At 40.7% G+C, this 21,317-nt stretch overlaps 1 protein-coding gene across 3 annotated transcripts in view; it reads left to right on the top strand.

Annotated features, from left to right (window-relative positions):
- The first annotated feature begins 407 nt into the window (after positions 1 to 407).
- LOC117257670 (pleckstrin homology domain-containing family G member 4B-like) overlaps positions 408 to 21,317 on the top strand; it is a 33,634-nt gene continuing 12,724 nt past the window's right edge. For all 3 annotated transcript variants that reach the window (XM_078170163.1, XM_033627932.2, XM_078170164.1), the window contains exons 1-10: positions 408 to 747; positions 12,584 to 12,781; positions 13,700 to 15,995; positions 16,115 to 16,318; positions 17,864 to 17,984; positions 18,154 to 18,247; positions 18,720 to 18,806; positions 20,355 to 20,471; positions 20,585 to 20,683; positions 20,909 to 21,060. In XM_078170163.1, coding sequence (XP_078026289.1) covers positions 745 to 747; positions 12,584 to 12,781; positions 13,700 to 15,995; positions 16,115 to 16,318; positions 17,864 to 17,984; positions 18,154 to 18,247; positions 18,720 to 18,806; positions 20,355 to 20,471; positions 20,585 to 20,683; positions 20,909 to 21,060 — 3,371 coding nt within the window. In that variant the 5' untranslated portion in view covers positions 408 to 744. The remainder of the gene's footprint in view (positions 748 to 12,583; positions 12,782 to 13,699; positions 15,996 to 16,114; positions 16,319 to 17,863; positions 17,985 to 18,153; positions 18,248 to 18,719; positions 18,807 to 20,354; positions 20,472 to 20,584; positions 20,684 to 20,908; positions 21,061 to 21,317) is intronic.

Raw genomic sequence — 21,317 nt, 5'->3', positions numbered from 1 at the left:
TAAATCCCCCTAAATTTTATACACTGCTCCTTTAAATAGAATGATTAACCTTGTGGGGACCAGCGTTTGTCTTAAGGTGACCAGACTTACATCCCTACAATGAGTAATACAAACACACATACACACACACACACACACACACAGCTTGTTGGTATCAGAAAGGATCATGTTCCTTGTTGGAATTATACTGTAGGTTAATTATGACCGTGTTATGACTCTGTGTGTGTGTGTGTGTGTGTGTGTGTGTGTGTGTGTGCATATCAATGTAAGAAGATGCCACAGAGCAAAAACTTAGTACTTACATGTACTTGATTTACTGTGAGGCTTGTTTCTCTCTCTTTGCCTCTCCCTCACCTCTCCTCATGTTTGGTCACGCTGCCCCTCTCAGACAAACATAGCGCCCGACACTCGAGGTGCTGCGAGAGGGAGAGAGCAAACACAGTGAGACAGAGAGGCAGAGACAGAGAGCAGAGAGAGCACAGTAAATCAGAGACACAGAGAGAAGAAAACAAGACAAATCAAAGACTAAGTGCAGCTCAGCTGAGGACTTGACGAATGCTCATCCAGCTGGCTTAAGGTTGTCCTCACTCACTCGGCTGTGAGCAAGTGTCTGGGCAGAATGGATTTCATTTTGGTCCAGCAGCCACCGAGCAGGAGCTCTGTAGATTACTATCACTCCTTTTGGATTATTTCAGATGCCGCTGCTGTTGTGATGAATGGGAATGACAACATGCACAAAGGAAGATGGTAATATGACAACTGGCTCTGTTTGCTGTCAGACGCTTTTACTTCCATTCTGTTCTGTCTTTGTTCGCACAGGATTGTGTCTTTTTTGTTTGCGCTGTCACCTCTGAAGCATAATTTAACTTTAAACTGACCTCAAAGTTTAACATTTACTCTCTGAAAATGTGAAGTTAATCTTAAATGGTGTCTTTTCTTTACTATGGCTCTTGTTTAGCCGTTAATAACGGGTTTAGAGCTGTTAGACAGTTGTTATTGATTGATTTTGCTAATATAAAGTTTTGGCAAACTCCTGTGAAATCCTGAGCTTGTATTTATATGAAGACAAACTTGTCTAAAGGTGTTGGATATCCTGATGATGCATTATTTTCCCATCGTATGCCTCTCTGTGAGATGACAGACATGTTACTCCTGCGTTAGAGGATGACTTGTTTTAAATAACATCTGTAGCGCTGAAACAAGTCGATTAATCAAATTAGTCTAAGACAGAAAATTAGTTCACAACAATTTGATAAACAATTGTCATCCATCAAGTAAGATGCTGTGTATTAGTTTCTTCAAGGTTTGCTGCTTCTCTCTCTCTTTTTTTTTCTTATGTACATTAAATATCTTTTGGTTTTGAACTGTTGCTCAGACAAAAATAATCTGAAGACGTCACCTTGCACTCTGAAAAGATGAAATGGAAATTTTCCATTATTTTCTGAGATTTAGATTAAACATTAAATCAGTTAATTGAAATAAATCATGAAAGTCTTCACTGCCAGCCCTAAACATTTTATAATACACACCTGACCTCATTTAACACAGCTCAAATCATTCATCCATGTAGAATTTCCTTGTTACATGTGAGACGTGACAGTTACAACACTGTCTCCTTTTTAAACACAGTTATTTATTTATTACGCCCTGACAAGTAGTCTTCTATGTTGAAACATGCATGTGCTCTGACTGTGTACAGCATAGCTCCCATAGCTCGAACTGGCTGCTGCTCTCTGCTGGAGTGTTTTGACTCGAGGTGAAGGTCTCAGGTTACTGAGCATTAAGGCAGATTTCACAAACCAGCCAGTGTATCTGCCTCCTTCCTGGATCCCCATGTACTGGCATGTGGGTCATGCAGGAGGAGAAACCGTCCTACAGCATCAGGGAGGTGATGTTGGAAATCAGTGCTGTCGGATGTATGGATTTCTTTTATTTTGGCCTGCTGAGAATCTCAGCCTGCATATCCCGATGAGGAAGTTTCTGAATGTATGTGTTGTCACACCTCGGCTGCAGAGAGGGTGTGACCGGTTGCACATAAAGTAGATTTTGTTTGGCACTCACTGACTGGGTGGATGTTATGTAGGGAGCTGAATTTTAAAATGCCCGCCCAGCTCGCCTGTAGGTTTGATTTGGCAGCGCACTGTGTGTCCGTGTGTGTGCACTGCTGTGATTTTCCCGCCCTGTTCCGTGCATATTTGCCATGTCGTTGAAACCATTGAGTCCATTAACCCCGACTATTCCTGTTTTGGGAGTGACCTCAATGTTTGGGTATTTGTTCCTGTGTTGACCAGGTTACACAGAGCATCCTTTTTCTCCCAGCAGAAAGACGGCTTGTCCCGTCCCGGTGATTCAATGGAAATACACAACAGTCAGCTCAACAGCTCTGTTTGCAAATCTACAAATCATTGCCTCACCTTTACATGGTGGCCACTCGTTTATGTCTCTTTGGTGAGGAACTAGGCGACATCTGCATCAGAGTACGCAGCAACATGTCTGATGATACAAAGAACTTCTGACAGTGACTCTGAGTTGACGAGTTGACTGAACTAGTGTTGCTCTGAGGCAGCTGTTCAAAGTGTTTAACTCTGATGGGTGTGGGCAACTGCAAAGTGTTCATTTTTACTCTCTGAGCAAAAAAAGTTTTTGCCCAGTTTTTTTTTTAACTTTATCTGTGTGTGTTTGAGCAAATATACACACAAACATAGAAGCATCCAACTTCCCCAGACATCAAAAAAGTAAACAAATCAAAGTGAAAAATAAATAATAAATAAATAAAAATAATGTTAAATACATACATAAAGGTATAGAATATTTTCAAAGTCACATAGCGTAGATTAAACAATGTAGGAAATTTAAGAAGTACATAAAAATGCAAGGAAAGCTGTATACATTATTATACAAGTATAATATGTAAATGCATGTCTGTGCATCTCTGTACACATATATGCTTCATACGTTCATATGACAACATACCCACATATCCCATTTAACATATTTAAAATCAGGTCGACAAATATGTATACCTTCTTTTAGCAAGCAAAAAGACAGGCACATTGACAGTACCACATGAATAAGGCCCTTATTCCAACCAAATTACCCACAGTTATTATCACATCACCTGTTCCCAGTCCTAATACCTAGAATAGAAAGAGTAGAGGGAAAAGCTTATCTGCCTAGTTTTGATATTTGGTGCTTCAGAGGTTTCTTAAAGTCAGCAAAGGTTTTTGCAGTGCTGCACATCATGAATACACTCAAACATCTGATAAAGATTCATAATGATTCATAATTCCCAGTTAGTGAGATAATGATTTTTTTTCTGTATGTGTCTGCACAGATTTAGGATTCAACATGATGCAAGATCTGATGTCATGTAATTTGATGTTAGGTCTGATTAGCATGACTGAGTTCATCTGTGTTTTCCTGTATCTAAGTGATCATTTCTGGATGTTTGTTATGAAATCTGCTGGTGTGAGTTACATTAAGCACAGCTGTGGGCTAATTACAGATGAGATGAGTATGTCAGTGAAAGCTAAGCCACACTTTGATATAATAACACGCCTCACGCACACACAGCACAGACACGTCAACTCGCTCACGATGAGTTTAAAGACGTGCTTAAAGTCTCGGCTCATTCATAATTCCCTGATGTGTTTTTAATGACTTAAACACATGCCTGGCTGTCTCCTGACTGCTACTTTACAGCCACCTTCAAACCGTCCTGCTGATCAAGGCCGTCATGATTAGTGTTTGCCTTCCGCAAGCTCCGATTTGCTGATCCCTGTGAAGCTACTAAATATACCGTCTGGCCGTCTCGGTGCCTCAGTGGTCGTGTACAGTAGCTCCACTCAGCCTGTGTTTATGTCCGACCTCAGTGTAATTTGGTTTGTGCCTGTGCTCGGGTGTCACCGGGTGTGTTGAGGTAGAGAGCCACAAGATGTTGCACTCAGGAACAGATAAAGAGAAAAAAAACTATGTGACTCTCTTTGTACCTTTTAGCCTAAAGGTGCAGCTTTTAGTCTAAAAGGTACAATGTTAGGTACATCCATTTACTCCAAAAAAGTACAGCCCCCCCTTCACAAAAGATGGAATTTGGTACCTTTTCTCTTTTCATGCTGCAGATTTCCGAGCTGTAAATAGCACATCAAGAGTAAATTATTTACACAGGAAATACTCAACACCAGATTTTTTTGGGCAACCTGAAAATATCTGATATTGTGTGTATTTTCATCTCAAGTCTCTTTTTGGGCTGTTGCATAATTTAGCAACAATAGAGAGCCAAAAAAATGTCATTAAACATCCAAAGAATGAATTCCAATGTATGAAACTTTCAAATTAAATTCTTAAAGGACATTTTCTTCTGATTTAATTGGATTTATGTTTTTTGCATTGTCTTCTTGTAATATTTTATAACTAGAAGGGCCGTTGGAGGGCGCAGACCTCTGCCAAGGCCAAAACCCTGTCTTGCAAGATTAACAAAAGTCTATCTGCTCCGTCATTAAAATCATCTTCAAAAATGTAGTGGGTTCTTTCTTGGTCCATGCTACACTCTTCCACCAAGTTTAATGATATTGGGAAATCCTGCTGACAGACAAACAAACCAACAAACAAACTTCCTGGCAGAGGTATCAACACTGAAGGATAAACTCTTTTGAGCTGAACCATCTCCTTTTTTACTAGGTCCTTAAACATAAAAAGAATTAACATTATAAAAACATAGTAAGGATTAGGCCTTTACGGTGCTAATTAGTTACGTAAAGGTATGTCAATCAGCAGAGTCATTCTGAGTGAATAATAAGTAGATATTTATTTAGGCTACATGTGCCCAAAAGTATAAGAAATGTGAATTATCTTTGCCGATTAAACCCCATTGAATGTGATATATATATTAAGGGGGGGTGATGAAGCCATAGTAGAATGGGGAACTCCGCTGAGGCTAGACACTGGTGGCAGTGGAGGTGATGTTATGAGATGAAGAGGGTGCTGAGGATCTGGATGTGATGAGTAGTGGACTTTGATGAGCTCTACCTGGGCACTGGATATGATATCTGAAGGTGGATGGGGTAGAGGAGGATGTGATGACTCTGCCTAAAATGGCAGCTGACAGCAGCAGAGAGGCAGGCTGTTAGAGATGGTGACGTTTGATTGGTTTAACTGGAGGAGCGAACATATGCTGAGCTTTTTTAGTATTAAAATAATACTTAAAGATTGATTCAAGGATTTGTAGATGTAATTCACAACTGAATGAAAAACTTCAGAAAATGTGATGAATCGTTTTGACATGTTGCGTCTTCACCGTTAAAGAATTTCAACTTTTACAGGCATGTATCTGTTTTAACAAAGGGGCCTCTTCATCACCACGGTACTTCTGCATCAGCGCTAATCCGTTTACTGCACAATTGAATTTTTCACCAAATTACTAAATAGTTAAGATTGTCCGTCACTATCATGTTCCCTGGTCAGGGCAGGAGAGTTGTTGTCATTCAGAAAGTTGTCATGCTCAGTGAATGGCTCATCACAGCAACAGGCTGAGAACAGCATTCATCAGGCTGCCGTGACGCAGACGTTAGTGTGGGAGTCCTCCCTGCTGAGAGGAAGAGCACAGATGCAAAAAGTCACTATTTTTTTTCCTTCTTTTTTTTGTTATTGTTGTTTCTCTCAGTGTTAACATGTGTTCAGATCCCACAAATTACAAAACAAGAAGGATATGAAACACTGGAATGTGCACTCATATAATGTCAGCAATCTCTTTTGCTCAAAATCTACCTCTTTTGTTAGAAGGCCACATACTGTAAAATTGTGGCTTTTTAAGTATTAAGTATTAATCGAATGGGAGATACAGACCAGTCGCAAACACCTGTACGCAGTGTAAGAGAGATTAAGAATGGTATGGTGGAAACTTGCTGAAGTTTTAGTCTGGAGACTTTTCAGACAGAGGTCGGATACAGACGAGTGCCTCCGGAGTTGATAGGAATTTAGCTGATGCATTTCATTTGGCCAAAATATATCCTCCACCCCTCCAACCATGCTCCTCGCTGACTCAGCACCTAAAAATGATCCACCAGTATTTAAGAATGTTCCAGGTGGTTAAAAGTCACATTAAGGACTTGAACTTCCACTGATTTGTCATCTAACAGGACACAGCAGGAGCATACAGGGGTGAAATGTGAAGGTAATGGAAATGGATTTTTCAGTCTGCCTCTGTACACTCAGAACTTTAAAGGAAAGGCCGACATTGTAAGAAGGCCAAATGTCTTGAGTTGTACGGTTAATAAACTAATAAATTTATAGTGTAAAATAGTTAATATAATTATAATAATAATAAAATTATATATATAATAAATTAAGTTTAATTATATAAAAATTTTAATTGAATAAGGTTGAAATAATAGTTAAATATATATAAAAAGATATTAATAAAGTTAATATTATAAGTAATATTATTATATAATAATTAAAATATAAAACAGTTGTCACTGTAGCTGTAAGACTGAAGGCTTCAGAGTGTGATTAAAATTATACCTGTCAGCTGATTAATCTTCACCATCAGAGGAGACAACAGCCCAAGATTTGAAAAAAAAAGTTGCCATTGCCAGCATGTTTTTTTTCGTTGCGCATTGCAAAACATTGATGTCAAACTCATGTGGCGTCACAGCCGAGAAGAAGAGACGATCGAAAGCGTGGCTTCATTTCAGGAAGAAAGATGAGAGCAGTGCTGCTTGTAATGTCTGTAAAATGATCATTTCAAGTCAGAGTGGAACCACTAGCAATATGCCAGTACATCTCTCTGAGCAACATGGGCTTAAATTCCAGGAATGCCATGTATTTGACCCTCTACGCCTGAGTGCCACTGCTTCCCAACCAAGCATCACGTCAGGTACTGACGGTAAATATCCTATAGCACAGTAACATTAGCGCCACGCAGCTACACTATGTTCAGACTTCCACATAATAATAAATCACTAGAGCTGATGCTGAAAACTTGTGTAGGCCTACTTTTCTTTTCACACAGAAAACTGATCAGGAATTGATGAAGAATTAGACCAATAAGCAGAATGGACAATGGCATTGGTATCAATAAATTCCTATCAATTCCTGTCCCTACTTCAGTGTGATATCAGATATCTTATATGAATGCATTTCTATTATATCCATCTAAAGTGAGGTGTTAAAAAGGGAGCATTGGTCATGACTGGGAATTCACCTGATTTTCATTGTCTCAACCGGTGTAGCTTCATAATTTTAACACACTGGAAAGTGCTCAGAACGCTCATACCTTTTGTTTCGATGATTTTTATATCCAGTTGGAGGGTTACATGCACACACAGTCATCTCTCTAGCAGTCTAAAATAACATTTGAATAGAATATATTGTCCTTTCAACTTAAAAACAAAATTGTTGTTTAAAGTTCCTGATAAGTCAAGATTGTTAGGCATACATAGTTGTAATAATGAATTGGATGAAAGAACTCCTTCCTGTACAGAAACCCATGTCTCAGCTCTTCCTCTCTGTGTGGGCAGCAGGAAAACCATTTTAGGTAGTTTGTATAATCCAGTGGGGAATCTGTGTATCAGCTCCTTTTTTTTAAAGATGAAAAACCACAGATGTAAACACAGGAAATGGATTCTTTTCATGCTTATTTAGAGGCAGTATCAGTGTCTGTGGAGGCTTTGAAGTATGGCCAAATCACATCAATTGTGCTTATTGTGCTTCACATATTTCTCAGGCATTTTGTGTATGCAGACTGAATGTTTGTGAAGATACTTCATTGAACTTTTTTTATTATATAAATAATAAATAGTAAAGACAAAATTATTGTACTGTTGAAGTTTTTCTGCAGTAGCAGTCATAACAAACTTTTTTGGAACCAAATACTTTGAATATATTTCCAGTTTATTCAGTTTTTTTTATTTCTGAACTGTCAAAAACTGAATTTGAGATTATGTTTCTATTTTATAAACACAATGTGATTGTTGTCCTTGTTCCAGCATAGGGGTAGATTTTTTTTTTTTTTTGGGGAAATTTTTTGCAGGAAATTAATTGTTAAATGTTTTCTGGTAGAAAAACCCTCAAACCCCTTCATTTCCTATGTGTGTCCCCAACTTGTCCAAAATACGGTTGCCATCAAGTGGCACAGTTGGGGTCATCCTGGTGACCTAGTTTATAGATGTAAGACGTGTCCCATGTAATTGCACCAAATTGCTCAAATCAAGCCGAGGACCTTTGTTGCATGTCATCACCTCTTCCCCTCCCTACATTTCCTGTCTGTCTCTGCCAGATACCATCAAATGAAATAGGCTAAATTGTCAAAAAACATTCAAAAGTGGGTATTGCGGTCTTATCAGCTCTTAAGAAGACGTGGGAAAGGGATCTGACCTGACACTGGAGGATGAGGAGTGGGATAGGATTTGCAAAAACATGAAAACAATGTCAAGAGATGCGAGGGTACGCCTCTTTTAATTTAAGATCATGCATCGCTGATACTTGACTCCCTTGACTAGGGTTAATAAACACACCAAACCCCTGTCGATGCAAGTCTGAGAGAGGTCACCTAATTCATGCTTCATGGTCCTGTGACAACATTCAAGAATTTTGAGCCCAAGATATATGATAATCTCTGTGAGATTTCACAGAGCTAAATTGAATCAGCCCCAGATTATTTGTCTTAAGTGATAGGTCAGTCTTAATGAAAGGAGGGTGGACAAACAAGGGGATGCCTCCAGGCCAAGGATAGGTTGCAGAGATGGCAAGAGTGTCAGCATTCAAAAAGGTGTCCTACAAATGGTTTGGGAAATTGGATGTAGATATTAGAAAATGGGGCAAACATGACATGGGCCATGGTTTGCCGCATTTTCATGTTTAGTGTCTAAGTCTATGCATGGACAAAAATATGTATTTCTTTTGTATTTTCTTCTTTGTAATAGTTTGTCTTGTTGTAAATATCTGTGTATGTGTCCACTGCATATGATCAGAAAAAAGTGATATCACAGCTGAAGACAAATGTCCCACAGGAATGTATTAAGTCACTATGCATGCCTTTCTTTTTTTCTTTGTTAAATATTTAGTTCTTGTCCAGGCAGGAACCTGCTTGACATCAGGAATGTGTTGAGACTATTTCTGTTTCATAATGATACTGGACAGAGACATTCAAACTGTCCTCGGCTCCCACACTGGGACATCTTATCCACAGTAACGTGAGTCGTCATTTATTTCGGTGGTTGAGTGAGAGAGATCTGCGTGTTTATATAGAGCCGTGTGAATCTGCAGCAACAGTATGCCGGCCCGAGCTAAAAGACAGCTCAATAGGGTCCACTCATACACACGCATAAATAAGATAACACACACTCAACCAAGCATTTCTGCTGGGAACAGCATTACAGTATGTATTCTTGTAAGCAGACATACAGTAACTGGTGATATGTGTTGCTTCTCACAGCTGACTCATGTTACCAGCAGGGTTAGCATGCTCCGAGCTGAATTTCACTCTCGTTTTGTAAGCGCTCCAAAGGATAGAAAGCATTTGCATGTCCTGTCATTGTTGCCAGGGGACCCAACCCAACGTCACTGTTTAGTTTTCCTCTTAAGGTCTCATTCATTTAAATTGCTGCAACTGCCAAACTGCCCTCCGCCAAGAATCCCACTCCTCCCTCATGGACAACTGAGAAAAGACACTCGCTGACATTATTTAAGAGTTGATGAAGCAGGTGCTCATTGTCTTCAGGATGGGAGAGCATTCAATTAAAAATTTTTGAGCTGTGAACTGAATTTGCTTCACAGTACATATTGTGCTTCTGAGTGTGCAAACATCCTTATCCTCCTCTCATTTGACAACCACTGTTGCCTCCATATCTCTTCCCCTCTTCTTCCTCCTCCTACTCGGCCTCCTCCTTCATGTTATCATGATAACCATCACTGTGCTTTGTCCCAGCGGGGTGTGGCAGGACTGACCAGAAAGCTCTGAGTCACACTGTTGTTTCTGGAGCTGTGGGGGCTGCGGACTGGCTGAGAGTCAAGCATTTTTAGATTGTAATGTAAGGGGATAAGACAGAGAGGGTGGATGACCATAGTTGCTTGAGAAAAAAAAAGATAACAGGCAGAAGCAGACATATATAAAGGGAAACAGCACACAGAATAGGAAAGAGGGAATTCAGTGAGAAAGTCTGCTTGTTATACAGCGCAGAGTATAAAGGCCTTTTAAAGACGGAGGAGAGGAGGAGATGCACATCAGATAGCAGAGCTGAAGAGGCACTGAGCCAGTGTTAGCCCGAGGGAACATAATTCATTACGCCCTAACACACCCTTCTCTGTTTCCATCTCTCCACATCCTTGTCTGTCTTTCTTCATCACCACGGCTGGGAACCCATGAGCTAAGTGGAATGATTTTAACAAACAGATATGAGACCGCCATCTTCTCATTCAACTCTCCGAAGTAGAAAGCAAATGACATACATGGGTGCGCTGCACAGATGGAGGGCAATTGGAGGCAAAGACTACCAACACTGCACAAATGACTTTGATTTGCGATATTTACGGCTGTTCCAATTGATCACAGTGGGAAAAAACAAAGTCCACTGACAGTACTGAAAATAGTAGGATGTAAAGGGGAGAAGTAAGAAACTCACTGAGACACAGCGTCTTTATTGTGGAGGAGCAATGTCTAACATTAAAGCATTGTGTTAAACATGCCTCGAACTGGATGCAATTGCATTGTGTCGTGAGAACTTCTACGTGTTTTTAGCCATGACCCAGATTTTTAGCAGTGTATCAGCAGATCTCTGGGAATGGTTGACCTAGTAGGTTGAAAATACCAACTAGTAAACGTTAGCTAGTAACATTAGCCTGACAACGGTGCATCCATGTGTAAAGCTGAAATAATAAAGACAATTAAACTCAAGCACATTTTCTGATTCTGCCAAAAACAAGATGGCAGATGTTTCTGTCATGGACCCAACTGTACACAAAATAGTCATTGTCCTCTAGACTCTTGTCTACTCTCCTCGGCTTGCTGTGTAATGTTAGTAGCATCAGGAGATATGAAGAAAGAGGTCATTTGAAACGATGATTGTGTCCACACCGACATGAGTTTTAATTTTCTTAAGGTACCTGCTGCCTTCATGTTCATCCAACCTTTTCATGCAGTCACTTTCCTCTATATCCATTTCACCCATTGTATGGATTTAAAACTTCCTGTCCTGCATCTGAATGTGGCGTGTCATAATAGTCACATGATTGCAAACAAGCTTCTTCCCAAATGAATTCATTACACTCAAGAGAGGAAGGTTTTTAAACTAAGACTCATTTCCTTGCTCCTACGCTGACATTGATGCAGTCTCACAGTAAGTGACACTGAGCACATGCCTGGGGGGAAAAAAGGCCAGCAACATTCATGCTTTGCATGGACATTCACACACAACCCTTCCTGATGCCATATATCTCCCCACAGAGCCTCAGCCATGCATGCATATACATTAACCCCCGATGTCCGCTGCTGTGGCCTTTGCCGGGTGCTAAATAAAGTAGGGCCAAAAGTGGGTAGCGGGCCATGGGTTCAGGTCAAAAGGAACGTGAAACCATAAACCAGGAGGCTAGCTAGCCTTGAGACCAGCCGTCACACACTGAGTTTACTTGGATGTTTGCTGTCAAGCTGGCTGACTATATGTTTAATGATGAGTGTTTGTGTAGCTATTCTTTCAGAGGGCCATGAGGTTGAGGACAAGGCCTGTTTAATTTACTGTGTGAGACGCCAGTGAGATGAACGTGACTGACTCCAGGCTTCCTGTGGTTTAGCATTACTGTGCATTACAAAGTATGCAAAACAAATGCTTTTTGTTGACTTCTGCAGTTCACATGAATATTAAACTCCTAATTTCAATAGAGGACAGGCAATACATCTATACTAATTGCCAGAACCTTGATTGGCAGTTTCATCAATCAATTACCTGTCAGTTATCAAGCATAAACAGCCAAACATTTGTTGAATGTTAGAATTTCCTGCTTGTCTTTTAATTGTGTCTCAGGGTTTTTGACTAGTGAGACAAAACAAGCAATCTGAAGACTTGGGCTGCTGGAAGCTGTAATGGGTAATTTCACCTATTTATAGCAATCAACAGTATACTAATCGATCAATTGAAAAAATAAACTGCAGATCATTTGTTAGTTGCAGCTCCATCAGGGATTCAGCATTTCACTCTAAAAGCAAACCGCTTACTGGTGGTAATACTACTGATTCATCATTTGCATTTTATACAAAGAGACATATAGAGGCATATATAAAATGTTATCTGACTACAGCAGCTTTTTGAAATCATCTTCATATCTTCATATCATCTTCATCGCGTTTATGTAAGCATGATTTCTTGATTAAAGATTAATGAAGTCATTCATTTGAGCACATGGCAGGAGTCACTGGTGTGAGTTTTAGATTTGAGAAGTTACTGGCTAAATGGCAACTGGTCCAAGTAGTGTATATCTATAATTTAGCACTCACAGATCACAGTCCGCCTGCCACCAATGTTGTGATCAATAATGACCTAATAGTACATCAAGCTTTTCTTAAGCCTCTGCTTTCTCTTTCTTGTGTTTTCAGAACCTTGATTCTCTGGAAAGCTCGATCCAGAACCTGCTGTCGGTGCTGTACCCGCCCTTTGAGGCCACCGCACCCACTCTTCTCAGCCAGCTCTTCCAAATCATTGATGGTCGTTATCAGGGTGATGCCCTGCGGTGCCTGCTGGACTTCCTGGTCCCAGCCAAGCACATCTTAGACACCGTGCAGCAGGCAGCATGTGTAAGTTAATGTCTTGGTCAGTGTTGTGCTAAACTTGTGTGCGCATCTAAAGAAACATACATTTATTACATTTATCAATATGGAACAAAGAGATGTTGCCCTGAGATGTTGCTGGAATACTTCACCCAAGAAATGATCACTTGTATACCAATTATTCACCCTGTGTTGTGTTAAATTTGTGAAGAAAACTTTTTTTCTCAATGTCTCCATGGTGAATGAGGAAGCAGAAAGTGGAGAGAATTCTTGATGAATTGAATTAAAGGGGGGCACATTTAACAACAGCAGAGCTATATCAAAACATCCATTTACAAACTCTTACACAGCTCATGTAGTATAATCCAAGTCTTATTTTTTGAGTCGGCTGCTGAGTACTTCCCAAACGCACGCGCTTTTGCCAAAACTTTTTTGCCAAACTACAAGTAGTGCACCTGAGCAAGTGTGTGCATTTGAACTCTGCTCATGCATTCCACTGAGCAGAGTTAAAACATACATGCTTGTCCAGGTGCACTACTCGTACAAGGGTGAGACTGTTTGTGCGAAGTGTTTGAAATAATAAGGTTTTAGCAAATGTGCATGTGTCTGGGAAAGTACTGAGCATAAGACTGGATAAATGAGACTTGGATTATACTGCATGAGTCATGTAAGAGTTTGCAAATCGATGTTTTGATACAGTTTTGCTGCTGAAATGCAGCTGCCCGTCACTTCAATTCTTTAAGATTTTTCTGTTTTTGGATTTTTCGTTTACTGTGGAGGCATGCAAGAAAGCAAAGTTTTCCTAATAATTTCAACGTAGCATGAGGTGAGTGATAGATATACAAACATTTTGTGGGTGAAGTATTCCTTTATTATCATAAAAAAAAGTTGATATATTTAAAATTTCAGAAACTCTGTATTGTTACTGTCTGTGTCTTCTTTTAGGCTCAGTACTCTAATGTACTTTTCCTGTGTGAGGGCTGGCCACTCTGTTTGCGTGACCAAGTTGTTGTCCACCTCGCTCCCATCAACCCCCTGCTACTTCAGCCTGGCGACTTTTACCTCCAGGTGGCACCATTCTGTGACCAATCAGCTCGCATCGTGGTCTGCAGTCTCCTGGAAGAGGAGGGACTTATTGTGGAAGTAGTTGAGGAGACTCCAATCCCTGAAACTTCTTATCCCTGTATATTCAGCCTTGACTGGTTAGAAGAGATCAACCAGGGCCGCCATGGAACGCCTCTCAGCCAATGCCTGCTCTCCACTGAGCAGGGCGTGGTGAGGTTACCATGGGAACGGGTGGCCGTGCCTGATTTTGTGGACGTGCCACTGTGTGCCAGGAGTAGTATGGCCTCTGCTCCTCCATCTTATCCTCCTTTACCGCCTCCGCTTCCTCATCCTCCACCTCTTCCTCATTTTCCTGAGAAGTCTTCTTCAAATCCCTCATTTCCTCTTTCTTCTTCAAATGAATCTGCACCAACACAGTATCCTGTAACCATTCAAAATTCTATTTTAACATCTTCTTCACATCCCTCCGCCTTCTCTGTGGAGACCAGAATATGTCCGGCGAAGCACGGCATTGCTGTGTCACTCTGCCTGGTGGATACTAGTGCTGCCTCTTCCTCATCTAGGCTGTTCAAAGTGAAAGAGAGTGAAACTGAGCCTAAGCCTATTGGCTGGGTGTCCCCTAATACGTGGGACAGCTGCCTCACTGGGACAGAGCCAAATACAGCTGCAAAAATAAGCACTGTCTCAGGTACATGCACCCCTACGAGTGGAGATATAACTACACACCAAGGTGAAGATAAGGGTGTAATTGTTTCTGAAAATATAGGGTCAGATAAACATAAAGATACAAACATTAAAAATATAAGCAGGAGAGAGCCAGCCGGCCACCCTGTTGCAGAAGGTGAATATATTGATATTCTGCAGGCAACTATGCTTTTTAGTAGAGCTCAGTCAGCAACTGAGGAACAGAAATTAGAAGTGCAAATGCAGCCACACGCACAAATCGAACCACAAATGCAAAAATATCCACACAGACGAGCACAAATGCAACCACGGGCACAAACAGAGTCGTACAGGCAAACACAGAGACAGCCAAACACACAGATACCACCTCAAGCACAGTCACAAGCACATGTGCAGTTACCTACAAAACCACAAACTCAAAATCATTCAGAGGCCACTGTATCATTGAGGCACAGTGTGTCTGCAGAAACAGTTCTCCACCATTCCCAGTCCCCTCACCTTCACCCTGACTCCTTGGAACCTTCTCAGTGTGTCCGGTTCTCAGAGAAACCCTGCACCCCATGCATGAGGCGAAGACAAGGAGGAAAGGCCTCCAGAGCTCAGGAGCTGAGGTGTCGATACAGGGACTCCTACCAGGCTGCTATACAAAACCCTGTCACCTTTGGACAGGAGAAGGAGAGGGGGAATATGTTAGCTGTGTTGGAGGAGGATGGTGATTTGTCTCAGTGTGGTGACAGACAGAGGCCACCAGAGACTGAAACAGAGGATCCATGGTGTAATGTGCAAGAAATGTGGTTTGATCCTGTGGTACAACGCCAGCCTCCTTCCTTTGTCAGTGGCGCCATCTGCAAGGAGTCAGGAGAGAAATACACTGTTCCATATTGGAAAACAGGAGATACAAACAATGCCCCCTGTATGGATTACAGGGGAACAAATGTTTTGAAGTTTGGTGGGCAACCAGAACAAACACCTGAAAGGATCAATCTGCCATTCAGGGAACCAAGGGATGCACACTCTGCCCAAACTTATGACAATTTACATCATTTTAATGGGGCAAATTCAGCAGATAGAAACACTGATAGAACTTTGTTGAGTTGCAATGATCAGTCAGTTGTTGTCTCTGCCAAACGCAGCGGATTACCATTTACTTCAGCTGAAATTCCAGCAATGAACACGACCTACAAGCCTCCTGAGCAGACAGAGAGCAGAACCAGTCCTGCGGGAGTGAGCCCAAACTTTCATAAGTATCTTCCAGCGCCACCAAACAGAAGGGAATCCACGTTAGATGGAAGATGTTCATCCCTCTCCACAGCTGTGGTGGACACCTCAGAGAAGTGTGCGCTGGTCATTGTTGAGGGTCAAAATGTTCGGCGAAGGGAAAACACTGGCTCCTGTGCAGAGATTCCCCAGCTGCACGTGGTCAAATGTAAAAACAGCACAGCCTTTGGACTGGTTTCGCCCAAGATCAACAGGAGGAAGATGGTCACTCCAGGTACAGAGTCATGTTGTTCTCTTCACTTGTTCTACTCTAATTTGATCTTTAACATGGAGGTTTTATCAGTTTTTTTTTTCATTTTTAAATCATCAGCAAAATGTTTCCACTTTCTACAGATGCTGCTCAGCCTGGCAGTGCATTGCTAACCAGTAGAAATGGCCATCAGATGGGGAACCCCTCACAAACAGATCCACCTCCAGCAGCAGAGACGCAGAAGATCTCCCAGCCTGCCTCTAATCGTCCCAGACCTGACCACCTTCCCCTAGGATCCCCAGACCCCAGAGCCCACCCGCTCTTCTTAGGAGTAGCATCTCTAACAGGTGAGTTAGTGTGAGACACAGCAAAGGACATCAAACAAACACGATAATAATCAATCAATATACATCAATCAATGTAGATTGTTCGGCAGCTTTTCAAAAGCAAAGTATCAAAGTTCCACACAAAGTTCAAAAAGACAACATAAACAAATTAGCTTACATAAAACATTCGATTTGATTTGATTATTATTTGGCATTTTAAAAGCACTACTCACAGGAGTATCGACATAAAAAAACAAACCTGTGAATAGCACTTAAAAATACTAAAAACACTTATTTCTATTTCGGTTGTGATGGAAAAACATACACATACATAACATACACAACATTCCTCCCCACAACTGTTTGGTTTGGTTTGGTTTAGTTTGGTTAGGTTAGGTTTAATATGCAGTGGCAGATTGTTCCATTGGGATATCCCAGTATAGAAAAGAGCTTATTGCTACTGTACCATTACCACAAGGCAAGGAACACTGCATGACATAATGCTTGCTCTTGTATTGCAATATGTTGGCTTTCAACCATGTCAATTTGATAGTTAAGATATTATAGGGCCATTTTGTGAATTGCATCATAAATATGTATTAAATAAGTCATTAATAGCTTTAAAGTAAAAGTAGACTACATTAAAAATGTCCATTACTTACCAAAAAGAAGGGTTGACTATTGTATTGTCTTCTCTAATGACTTAAACATTCACTTTTTTGTAAAATTACAGTAAAACTCACCTGTTTATCTACAGTAGCTCTGGCCCTCTCTTTCTCTCTTTACCCTTGCTGTTTTCCCTTCTCTCTTTTAGCTCTTTGGTCTGTATGATTTCCTCTTGTGTGCTAGTACTGGTCAGCACAGTTTTTCTCAAATGGGGGTTCATGTACCCCAAAGGGATACCTTGGAATACTGCAGGGGGCATGTGAATTTTTTTTTTAAGTTGTTAATTTCAAGGACATTAATCATACATAACTCCTAAATCATCATATTACTAAACTGTAAGTGCATCATATCAAAAAGACCTATGTAACTGGTGGACTCTAGTGTTGTCTGCGTTGTGTTGATATGAAGAGCCAAGACCGTGAATATCTTTGGAGGCGATCTCCGTTTATTCCTAACAACTTTCTCCCCTGGAGTACAACAGCAAAAGGGCAGAGGCAAGGCGAGAGACACCCCTTTATAGGTGGGGTACCCCCAAAGGTGAATGTAGGGGTACACTTATGCATTGTCTGTGTCCGTCAGGCTTTTGCGTTGTTGCACATTATATGAGCCTTGTGGTCTTCTTAGAAAATGTTGACGGTACCTTGAAAACACAACATCCATCTTGTTCTAAACATACAGAATAAGTTTTTCAATTGAAATTGTACTTAATAGCTTGACTGAACCCCCTCGGACGGAAATTGTTCTCTATTGGATGAAGTTCTTCTCAAGAATCAGTATGAAGTGAAATAAAGCCAATACTTTCTTCTCTAATCTCCCATTTGGTCAGGAGGTTGCTGGAAATTCTCACACATAACTGCATTTGAGATGTTCCCTGATCTTTTCTCCCTCTAACCTCATCAGGCGGCAGAGACAGGACAGGCAGGGCAATAGTTGAGCTCTATGGACACCACCAGGGATGGAGATCAGCTGTAACGAGCCAGGAGCTCTTCCAGATGCTGCTCTACTTCTGCACTATCACCAGGTAACATCAGTATGCCAGTAAATCAGTGAGTGAATCAATAAATTAATTAAACAGACCTGAAACAAAAAATCTGTAAATTTAAGTCATAGCACAAGGAGGTTTTTAGCATCTTTGTGGTCATGTCTGTTTTATTGAGGTCACATATTTGCACAACTATCTCTGTATCTAGGAGAGAAATCAGAGAGGCTGGGATGACGCTCATTTTTGATTCAAGGAAGACAAATCCTCAGCCGCAGCTTTATAAGGCCTTGATGACACTTCAGGTAAGAAGCACAGAAATGTCTGCATCACAGCTGACTACAGCAGATCACAGTTAACTGTTGTTGTTTATTCCTGGCTGGAGTGCTGCTGTTCACAGTCAATAAATTCTGAATGAAATGTCAATGCAGAATAATGTGGCAGCTCCTGAGCATAAACAGCATATCCACACATCCTCCGATTTATTGACTAGTTGTGTAATGTGACAAAGGGTTTTTACTTTACATATTTATAATCAAAGGTACAATATATAGTATAATATACAAGTATGTTTTTCTTAGTTTGATATACAGTTTTCTAGTGTTGATATCAGTTCCATTTACAAATTTAAAAATTCACTTCCATTGTTGCCCATGTGTTTTTGACATACTCAGTATACTCTGATTTATTTGTGATGATCACTAAAAGGGTGTAGCTCAAATCAAAGATGCATGAATGTTGTTCAGTAGATTTTATGTGTGTGTTAAACTGTTGCAGGAGCAGACTCCTCAGGCAGTGAAGAGTTTCGTGCTGCTGGTGGACAAGGAGAGGAGCCTGCGACCAGAGAGGTGTCCCGGCATTCAGGTCAGCTTTTTTACTCTTGATAATCTTTTTTATAAGACACTGCAGATGGAGAAATACCTCTGTTCTGTTTCCTCTAAAGAGTTATTAACCTGACTGGGCTATAAACCTCATTGATCTCTTTGATCAAGGTGTGTTTTTGGCCATGCTAGAACCTTGATAACACGTAGATTACTATGAAAAATTTGACATTCACTGTCCCCACAGGATGAACCCTAATGATGTTAGGGTTTCCAGTTAAATCAGTTGACTATCAATTATAGGTGCCACAACAGGATGTAATTTACCATAAAAAAAGCAAAAATTTTTGCATTTAAGAGGATAAAATATTGATCCATTTTTGATCCAAATAGATGAAATACTTGTCCTGGTCTAAAAATATTGTTCAGTAATTTGGTGCAACTTGTACAAACTGTTAACCTTGACCATTTTAAGTTTTATCATGTATTTCTACATTAACTTCAAAGGTTGCTTCAGCATCATGGTGACTATACATCGAGTATACACATTGCAACTGTTGTAGTCCTTTGGATGGCAGTTTTGGTAAGAGGAAAGAAAGAAAGAAAAAACAGTATGAGCAAAACTAAACTGGCTACAGACAATGTGTTTGATCCAGTCACATAAATCACATACCAACAAACAATAGGTCACTGGTCCCTCTGTCCTTGTTACTAAAATACTATTTTGGTTCAGAACATGAACTGGGATGTGAGGATCCAAATAGTAAGATAAGATCTAAAAAAAAATAGCAAAATAACTGTCTGGGGACAAGAGACAGACAAGATTGTAAACAAGATTATTGATGAACTCAGTGAGACCTCGCATGGTCGCTTTGTGCTGCAGTGCATGTTAAAAAAGATACAAGGTTTAGAGTTAATTTTATTACCCCCTGGGGTAATTTTGTTTTGCAATCATTATTCACATAAAAACAGAATACGAAAGACAACATCAATGACACGTCAACACAATAAATCACAGAGCTAGAGCAGAAAAATGGAAGTCCATACCAAATAGGCTGCACACAAACAAGAGTGCAAATGTGCATGTGTGCAAAGGATGTGCAAGGAGTGCAGCCAGAGTGCTTTTTGCTTTTTTAAGCATATCAGTAACACTTGGGATGAAGGAGACATGAAATCTCTTGGTCCTCGCATCAGATGCCCTGAACCGACTCCCTGAGGGAGAAAGCTTAAACTCATCCAGGAGTTAATGGTCCTGGCAGTCCAATATAACTTTAGCTGTTCTAAGGACCTGTCTGTTGTACATGTGTAAAAGCCTGGTGTCACTCCTCCCTGAAATCGTATTGGTCATTTTAGCAAGACTTCCAAGGCTATTCTGATTTGACCAGTTTAATTCAGTACACCACAGTAACTGTATTAAATAGAAATTATACATTCTGCAGAGTTAATAAACAACATTGTAGAAAAATATAAATGTAGTTAAAGACACAGAGGAGGTTATGGGGTGAGTGATGATATAAGAATCTTTCTGTTGTTCATGCTGTAGCTGTGAAAACATGTGGATGTTACTTTGACACTTGTTGCCTCAAAGCAGACTGAAGTGGTGACATCGATGAAAGCCTTGTTGAAGCTGGTGGAGGTGAATCAGCTGAGCTCCCGGCTGGATGGCACACTGTCTCACAGCCACTGTGACTGGATAGAGCTGCACCAGGTGAGCCTGTCCTGCCACCAGTCTGCCTCTCTTCTCTCTAATCAGGCAGTGCAATAGTTGTTTCTGTTGTTACTGCTTATGATTTACTTGTGCCCACATCTTTCATTCTCTAGAAGCTCTTCCCATTTGTGTCTGATCTTCATGAGGCGTCCGGCCTTCTTCTGAGAGCCATCAGTAGGTTAGAGGAGCCCCAGAGGACAGACACTGTGCAGGTACCTTAAAGCTGTCTTTTGACTGCTTACTCATGTTGTTGTTTGGGCCTTGAAGGCTGGGTTTTTCCGCAGTTATGTAACTCTGTCTTCACTGGATAAAAGCCTCTGTAGCTACATAAGAGTATAGGTAAATGCACATGGGAAACAGTCAACAATAAAAGTGCTGATGTGAGAGAGTTATTTTTTTATCATTTGCTGATGTTAAATCATCTTTTTGTTAAACAGACAGTGCAGCAGTGCATGGTGGACCAGAGGACGCTGATGAGGAATGTACTGGAGGATAGCCGACTGGTCAACCTGCAGAGGGAGGGCGGGGCTATCTTGGCGAGGCTGAGGAAGGAGAGTGACCTTAAATACCCCCACTGCGAGGACCTCAGGTAAACTCCTGCTCTCACCTGCTATATTTACATAACAACCCAGCTATTTGTTCCACGGTTTTTTTTGGGGTTAACTTGTTTACATGATCTTTGATACCCTGTGATTGAGTATTCTAGCTGCCAGAAAACAAACTGCTCGACTAAACATAGTCCTACCAACCACTATACTATAAATTACTGGTGAAAATTACTGAACTGTGAAGCTGCAGGCTCATTATTTGATAGCACAAAAGCCTATGATCAGTCTTTTGCCCAAA

This window comes from Epinephelus lanceolatus, chromosome 8 (genome assembly GCF_041903045.1).
Source record: "Epinephelus lanceolatus isolate andai-2023 chromosome 8, ASM4190304v1, whole genome shotgun sequence".
NCBI lineage: Eukaryota > Metazoa > Chordata > Actinopteri > Perciformes > Serranidae > Epinephelus > Epinephelus lanceolatus.
This window is presented reverse-complemented; position numbering and strand designations above follow the sequence as displayed.